Source organism: Rhipicephalus microplus, chromosome 3, assembly GCF_043290135.1.
Source record: "Rhipicephalus microplus isolate Deutch F79 chromosome 3, USDA_Rmic, whole genome shotgun sequence".
NCBI classification, from domain to species: domain Eukaryota; kingdom Metazoa; phylum Arthropoda; class Arachnida; order Ixodida; family Ixodidae; genus Rhipicephalus; species Rhipicephalus microplus.
The window spans coordinates 102144143-102152587 of NC_134702.1; the positions used below are offsets into that span (position 1 = coordinate 102144143).

The 8445-nt window shown below is 45.8% G+C and overlaps 1 protein-coding gene across 1 annotated transcript; it reads left to right on the plus strand.

Annotated features, from left to right (window-relative positions):
* The first annotated feature begins 1232 nt into the window (after positions 1-1232).
* LOC142803853 (uncharacterized) lies at positions 1233-4532 on the plus strand. Its single transcript, XM_075890065.1, has 2 exons — positions 1233-2525; positions 3900-4532. Exons 1-2 carry the CDS (start codon positions 1626-1628, stop codon positions 4200-4202), a joined length of 1203 nt encoding a protein of 400 aa, XP_075746180.1. The 5' UTR covers positions 1233-1625; the 3' UTR covers positions 4203-4532.
* The last annotated feature ends 3913 nt before the right edge of the window (positions 4533-8445 follow it).

The window sequence follows — 8445 nt, forward strand, 5'->3', positions numbered from 1 at the left end:
ACCAACCTTATTATGTCGCTTTAACATTCTTACTGTGCAGACATTTTTACGACTATATGAAGCACCGTTTAACCCTGAACAAATTATTTTTATTTCTAATCCTGACCTATTCTTCTCCGTGCATTGGCCCAGATTTACCAAACCACAAATAGTATTTGTTCAATCGTTACTTGAGCCCCTGAATGTACACGTTCGTGATCTGATTCCTTTAACTGAGCAACAAAATTCTCCAGAAATTGTTTACCATGATATCTTCCCAACTCACGCAAAGCTATTACCTACAGGCATTTTAAATGGTTTATTGCAGGACCATTTAAGTACTATTCCAACAAATGTCATTATAGCAACGGACGCATCTCAATCACATGAAAAATCAGGCGTTGGAATATATTGCCCCGTACTTGATTGGTCATTTTCACTTCGCTTACCGGACTTTCTTCCTGTCTTTCTGGCTGAATTCATGGCAATAATGTTAGCTTTGCGAAAGGTAAATATTTCCATTCCAGTTGTAGCAGTCATAACTGATTCATTATCAGTGTGCTCTTCTCTGTCCGCATCTGGTCACTCACCTATAGTGAAACTTTTTAAATCGTTGATCCCCTGTCATCTCCGAAGTATTCATTTAATCTGGACACCAGGGCACAAAGGTTTGTTGTTAAACGAAATAGCTGATTCTCTCGCGAAGGCATCCCTTTCGACACCAATTATTCCTATTTTCCCCCATACAGTATACATTACGGTGGCGCGATTTCGCACACTTAAAATCAGGCAAAATTTATCTGACCCTGCACTGACGGCTTCTCCAGAGTACAAACACTTGTTATTTCCCTGGCGCAGTGAACTGACTAAATCAAGGATGATGGAAGTTGTCATCACGAAATTTCGTTGCCGCGTTACCTCCCTCAATTTTTACTTGCATAGATCAGGCATATTGAATTCCCCTATGTGCATTTACTGTAATCAAGAGGAAACGATCAGTCATTTTTTATTACATTGTCGCCGTTTCGATTTATTCAGGCAAAGCATACTAGCACCACCTCTTCAAAGACTGGGCTTGCAACTATCACAGCCTGATCTTCTTTCATTTGGAGCCTCTACACTGGGTTTCAGCCACAGGGATGTTTTATTCGCCGTTCAAGAATACATCACTGCGACTAAACGATTTTCTTGCTAAATTGCTGTCTCAAAATTTTTTCTTATTTTTTTTTCTGCAAACTGGATATCGGTATTTCAAATCAAAATTAAGTTACAAAAAAAAAAAGATTGTAGGAATGACACAATGCTGAAAGTTTAGGGCAAATTCACCTTAAAATCGGCCAATCCCCTTCTTTGGGTACGAGCCATTTCTACAGGGAAACAACAACAACAACAATGTCGCGTTCAGCGCATGAGCTGATAAAGGAAAAATCAGAAGAAGAAGAAGAAACGTAGGTGTGTCGCCCGTGACTCGAGTCGCGTGTTCTGCTTGAGCCCGCGTCTCGTGTGTCTTTGGCATCTTCTCTGAGATCGTCAAGCTGAACGCGCCTTCGAGAGCTGCTCACGACATCTTCGAAAGCCTGCAACCCATCTACTCCGTTCGCAGCCGCTGAATACCTCGGGGCCATCCGGGTTGCCACGTCGAAGATATGTCGCAGACTACGCACCGGGTGCGCTCGGAATCGACGTCGAAAACGTCGCCGACATCGAGACCTCTGACAGACTCGACCTCGCGCACATCGAGGGTGTCTCGCATGGCTCGCTCTCTTCGGCGCAGCATCGCCACGGAGATGTCGTCCGCGTTGTCCGAGGCGACCGCGAACAGGCGTCCCTTTCTTCCCACGGAGACTGTGGGCGACCTCCAAGAAGAGCAGCGGGGCACTTCCACGTTCTCCTGGGACGCGTCCCTGCTCGCCTCGAGCGCCTCCTTCTTTTGGGTCCTGCTGGACGTGTTGTTCAAGCTGAACCCGTCCATCCCGACCCCCAAGCTGTTGTTCCACTTCTCCGAGGGCATCTTCGTGGGCAGCATGACGCTCATGTCTGGCATTGCCGAACCCTACGGTCCGCTGAGGGCCCAGTCGCTGCTGTTCATGCGAAGCGTCGCCATGACCGGGGCGCACTTCGCGCGCCTCTTCTCCCTGCGGTTTCTGTCCGTCGTGGACGCGTTCACCATCAGCAGCCTAGGACCCGTGCTGTCGGAGCTGCCGACGTGCGCCAACCGAAAAGGGGCTACCGTGGGACGAGTCCTGCCGCTGTGCATGGGCGCCATCTCCCTGGGCCTTCTCGGCTACTCTAAGCAGTACCGCGCACCAGACACCACTTCGGCGCACCGCTTCGCGATCGGCTGCTTGCTCACGCTGACTGCCTCGGTGCTGCGCGCCGCGGTGGCCCAGTTCAACGACGCCACGTGGCACCTGCCTAGCGTAGTGCAGGAGTTCCACTTTTCGTTCGTCAGCCTGATCGTGTCGTGCGGGCTGGTCGTGTTCTTCTCCGACATGCGTGGCCTGTACGACGACATCGATATGGGTTGCATGGTATTCCTAGCGCAGGTGAGCGGTCAGGGTTATGAGGCGTGTGTATTATATATATATATATATATATATATATATATATACATACATACATATATATATATATATATATATATATATATATATATATATATATATATATATATATATATATATATATATATATATATATATATATATATATATATATATATATATATATATAAGGGAAAGAAGTGTATACCCAAGGGCTCGTTTTCACGTGTTTTTGACACAATATTAATGAAATCTAACAGACAGTAATGCCAAGGAATGTACAGCGGAAGGTAATAGAACCAATGGAATGTAAATAAGAAGAAAGAAAAAGTTCGAAAGAAAAGGTCGTAGGTTCGATTCCTGCTCACGGCTGGTTATTTTTTCACCCACTTTTCTTTAGAAACATTCGTGAATGAAGGTAGTATATGGAAGGCCCCCTTTATGAGAAAATAAACATAAACAAAAAATGTTTCCATGACCAAACATGAAGTTCTCGACCTCTTGTGCCGAAGGCAGGCGTTCTTAAGTGTTAAGACGTATACGCTGATGTTTTTAGGGCGATGAAGAATGCCTTCATAAGAGTATGCCGCGTGTATGCAAGCGCGTTTTCAAAGTGTTAATGGTTACTTCGACTTTATTCTTCGTGCAAGCCAGCTACTTGAAAGGGCAGCGAGTTTCGGGAACTCTATATTATAAACTTTTGTTGAATTACCCTTATGCACCGTCCTTATGCTTCGTATTCGCGTCTTACATTTAGCTGGTTGGTACATACTGAGTTTGAACGATGAGACAGCGCTATAATAAAACGAATGCGAGATGATTCAACACAGTGTCGCGTCTGTGCCCTCTCGTCTTTGTTTTTTTAACATTATTTCATCGGTAAATTCAGACCATTATGCTATATTCGCATTGGCGATGATAAATTTCTCTCACGCTTCTCTAAAAGTATATAAAAAAAAACAGGTGAAAAAATGTCAACACGGGTAGTCGCAGGAGCCAACGTTTCGGCAAGTGGACGTCCTCTTCTAAGTTGCGAGGGCAACATCCACAATTAAGGCAGCCCCGAGGAAGGAAAGAACACCCCGATCTCAACACCACCTTCAACACATCCATAAGGCTTTGAAGAACACTTGGTGTAGTTTTTTAGGCTCATCTTGGGGTACTGGTGTTCTTGAGATCCCGGGGTGTACTTGCCTTTCTAAGCGCTGCAACTCCTGATGCCTTGTAGAAGTTGCCTTTGCAGCCTTGAAGAGGACAAGTCTTCATGTCAAAACGCCGGCTCCTGTGGCAGCCCATGTTAACAAATTTTTAATCTCTTCAGGCATCTATCTTACCCTGAACTTCTGCCTTCTGTTTTTAACCAATGTGGCGCTGCAGGTGAGCTTCGCGTACCTCTTCTCCTTGACCAAGGCGCGCAACCTGGAGTACTACGGCGTGGTCAACGTCTTCGCCTACGGCTTGGACGCGTTCCTCTCGCTCGCCGCTTCGCACCTCGTGCTCGACGAGGTGCCCGGTCGCCACAGTGACCTCGCCGCGCTGCTGGTGATGGCGGCCGTCATGATCGTCGAGGCGTGTCGCATCGGCCAACTGCACATCGACTCGTGCTCCCACCAAACCTGGTGGCTCGTGCTCAACTTGCCCGTGCTGTCGCCGCCGAAGTTGCAGTCGCCAGCAAACTGAGCCCGCTCCGGCTACCCGTGTGAATGTCCCTGCCCATGTGGTACGGCCTCGCCAGGGAGACTGACCGCTCTGCAAGGCTTGAAATGGGCGCGTTCGCAGCACTATACTTCGTTGTGTGTTTAATACCGAACGTAAGATCATCGCGCATAAAAAAATTGCGTGAATTTTTGTTGTGTGTCTTGGGTCTCAGCAACCGTTACACTTATAGGCTGTGCCATTTGTGAGACAATGGTTGACTAATGCGCTAGATTCGCAACTTCATGCCTCGATGACTTGGTTTGGTGGCTGCTTGCGCAAGCTCAAGTTAAGCAAAAAATTCTCTAGCTCATTTCATTAATATATCTCGGAAATCTCATTCGCGAATAGCGCAAGTTGGCGGCAACATATATCCTTTAAGTACAAGTAATATCGATACTACGAGGCCTTAAGACATCAGCGTCTCAAAGGACCCCTGACAGTAAAGGTTTTGTTTGCGAGCTTTTTACAGTAATTTGTGGCTTTGCGTCTGGTAATTCCGAAATTATATAGTAAATGCTCTTACACATCGTGCAATTAATACTAGCGGCGTTATTTCAGAGCGATTTTGTGGGAGTTCGAAACGCTCGCCAATATACTATAAGAAACTAGCGCCCCACAGTGGAGCAGTGCCTTAAACTACGTGCGCTCAAGCTTCGGGGACGCTGAAACACGCTCTTTTCCAATAGGGGGACCCGCGGGCGGTGAAGAATGAAACGATAATGGGCCTTGGAGCATGTCTCCCTCAGAAAAAGAAAAGCATTCTTGGCGTAAGCAGGTTAAACCACCTCGAGAGCAGCCCGATGACAGAGCGAGTAGGCGACGAACAATAGTCCTCGCAAGGTATCAGTCGGGGTGTTATGCGTGCCCCGCAAATGTTCTTGACCTCTGCATCGTCCCAAGTGGGATCTCCTATCTACGTGAAACCACACACAAAAAAAGATGTCGATCGTATCCTGAATGCCGGAGGAGCACGCACCCTCACTTTAAAACCAAATTAAAGTATTTTCTAGGCAACGCTCGCCACGGTCAGAGGTGGCCCCGCATGCAGGACTATGAAACAACACAAGAATCTTGCGTTTCCGAATTTGGTGCCAGGGGTCCCCGAGGTCGTCGCGGTGTGTCATGTAGTCGCAGTCATAAGCAGGTTTGTGCCGCACAGATTGTCATGTCAAATTCCACCTGAACTGGGCATGCGCCGCGAAAATTGAGTAACTCACACTACTCGCTACCGGTCCTCTATAAACAGAGAGAGAGAGAAAGAAGAAACTTTATTGAAGTGTCCCTGCTGGATTCAAAGGTGGCGGGTGGCAGCAGTTAGCCCAGCAAAACGTGCCGGGCATGCTGTACAGTAGAAAAAGCCTCGCAGTGCTTCGACGATAAATCCCTGCAAAATCGTGAACGCACTTCCGCGAATACGGGTTCTGCTCGACATGCAAGGAATGGTGGATGGCTGTAGGGGGCCTAGAGATAACGAGCCTAACAATCGGCTACCGCTTCCGAAACGCTGCGGGAAACACGGGCGCACACTGCGTGCTTCGCCATAGAGTTTCTCAATGTACACTAGAGGGAACTCTGGCGCTAGTGTCCAAGGGAGCCGCAAAGCACGGCGCTTCAGCGAGCATGGGAATGATGGGTAGTACGCACATTTGTCTTAACTTCGTACTTCTGGCCTGCTTTTGGCTCCACGTGTGTTCGTGTGGCTTGAAGCTGTTTCCTCGCGAAACAAAAATTAGCAAATGTTCAGCGAGACCACTTCACAACCCTATTTTTTTTTCAAATTACCTTTCCAAATTGGGTCACGAAGTTCAAAAGGGTTGAATCTTTCTTTCAAAACAAAACCGAAACACAGCAATAAACGAAGCCGCAAGTAAGATTCACCGCCCGCAAGTACGAAGATTAGGCAAATGTGTGTACACCCCATCATTCCCATGGCCACTGAACGATCGCAGCGCCAGAGTGCCCTCTAGTCAATTTTGAGAAACTCTACGTGCTTCGCCTCTCTCCAGCTTTCATGTTCATGGAACTGAAATACTCTTCCCCACATTCCCCAGACAGATTTCAGTGACGTCACGCAATCACATTTCTTTCCTCCAATCGCATATCTCCATTTTTTACACTTAGCTTTGTGTCTATATTTCTTTTTGTACTTATTTTTTCTTCCTTTTCTCTTGTTCTCTATTTAGCGCTTCCTGTTTCGTTATATTTCTTTTTCTCTTTTTTTTCTTTCTGCTTCTTTTTTCTGTCACATTCTTTTTGTTTATTATCTTTTCCCGTGTTTTTCTTTCTCTTTCTCTGTATCTTTTCCTCTCTGTCACTTTCTCTTTGTTTATTGTCTTCTCACATGTTTTTCTTTCTCTTTATCTGTCTTTCTGTATGTTTACATGCTTATTCTTTTACTCCTCGCTATTTTTGTCTTTCTATCGCTTGCTTTTTTTTTCTCTACCTCTTACGGTCTTGCTCTTTTTTTGCTCCTTGTCGCGTTCTCGTTTAACTGATTAACAGTCGTCGAAACTTAGAAATCATACCAAGTAGTTGGCCGACATTAGCAATCTTTAGCATTCACAATGCCAACATCATATTCACACTCTAGTAAACACTTGACGATTTTAGCAATCTGTGAGCAATCAAGGTAATATGCGAGCAAAGACGGCAGATGAATAGCGTCACAAGCTATTTTCATCATCTAACCCAGGTCAAGGAAGGCGCGCAGATGAGGCCCAGGGCTTGTTTTTTTTTTAAAAAAGTTAAATGAGAAGAAAAAATATTAAGTTCGAAGAAACAATCTGGCAGATACCACGCATTGTGGCAATCAATTTCGTGCAAAGCAGTTGGACAGCAGCCGCCTATGTCGGATTTCATCCTTTGACTCAAACTTTACCATAGTGTGGTGGACGTGTTTGTGTAAACTGAGTAGTTGTGTGATGATGGATGGTAGCGCAGACAACGAACACGGACAAGAGAAGGCACATAGACACAACACAGCGCTACGTTGGCGTGGTGGATCGCATACACCACGGAGATCTGCGTGTAATAAACTGTTGTTGAAAGTTAGCGCTGTGTTGTGTCTATGTGCCTTCTCTTGTCCGTGTTCGTTGTCTGCGCTACCATCCATCATCATGCAACCATACCAACAAGCCCAAATCGCCACCCTCATTGAGTAGTTGTGCGCGCATCACGAGTTTATCAGGAGTGCCGAGTACGCTGGCTCATAAAGGGTAGCTTATGCATTGTTATTATCACACTCACGTAAAAGCTGAGAGTTCAGTTTCATCGTCCCGTTAGGAGTGATAACTGACATCCTAGCTTTTACGCAGCAACGCCACGCATTCGCTCAAGGGTCCTATAGTTAAGGTGGTATTTTCCGAAATGCAATCAGTTGCCAGCGATCAACCTCTGCACCGCATTTTTCTCGGCTCATATCTCAGTATTCCTCTCACTTCCACTATTGCTCTAATTAAAAGAGTCGTCTGTGACGAAGCTTTTTGTCAAGACAATGCATCTGTGTTGGGAATACTATTTTATATCAATGTAATAAACAATACATATGTACATCAGTGGCTCCGCAAACTGTATTATGCGTTGCTCGAATACGCCTTCAAGCACTTTCACCGTACCGAAGGGTCCTTTAACCTTTATTATCTCCGCTAATAATGAACTTATGACAGTGAAACTCATAGCATGAGAGTTTTCGGGGTGCAGTTCATCCATGCAATCTAAGTCCTTGTTTCTCTTTAGTGTTCTTTTTTAAGGGCCACTAAAGATCACCCAAAGGTCGAAATTCAGTTTCGGCGTTGCAGTTGTGGCCGTTCGTCGGCTCGCCCACCTCTCCAAATGCCCTTTCTTAGCATTTTAGGTAAAAACGCAAGGAGTTGCAGGCAGATGAGCGCGCGAGTGTCTGTTGGTGGTTTACGCCCCCCCCCCCCCGTTTAGTGTTCATGGCACAAAATGATTCATCAAAAAGTCATATGCAGCGTAGACGTAAAACTAGAAATGCAGAAACACCAAGATAGAGTTTTCGCGTGTGCAGCGAAATGAGCTTTAATAAGCTATTAGGACGTGAGATAAAAACACTCGTTTTTCGGTTAGTTTTTTTATGAGCTAATGCTTTACCTTGCCTCTTGTAAGAGGGCGGATGCGTAGAAAGTTTAAACTCTCTGTATTTTCACTTCAACAAGCTTGTAAATCTTCTCTTGTTGTCGCCGGGATAGGGACGACTCTAAGCTCT

Coding starts and splice junctions, on each gene's coding strand:
- LOC142803853 (XM_075890065.1), top strand. CDS start 1,626: ATGTCGCAGACTACGCACCGGGTGCGCTCGGAATCGACGTCGAAAACG. Junction 2,526..3,899: donor GCATGGTATTCCTAGCGCAG/GTGAGCGGTCAG, acceptor GTGGCGCTGCAG/GTGAGCTTCGCGTACCTCTT.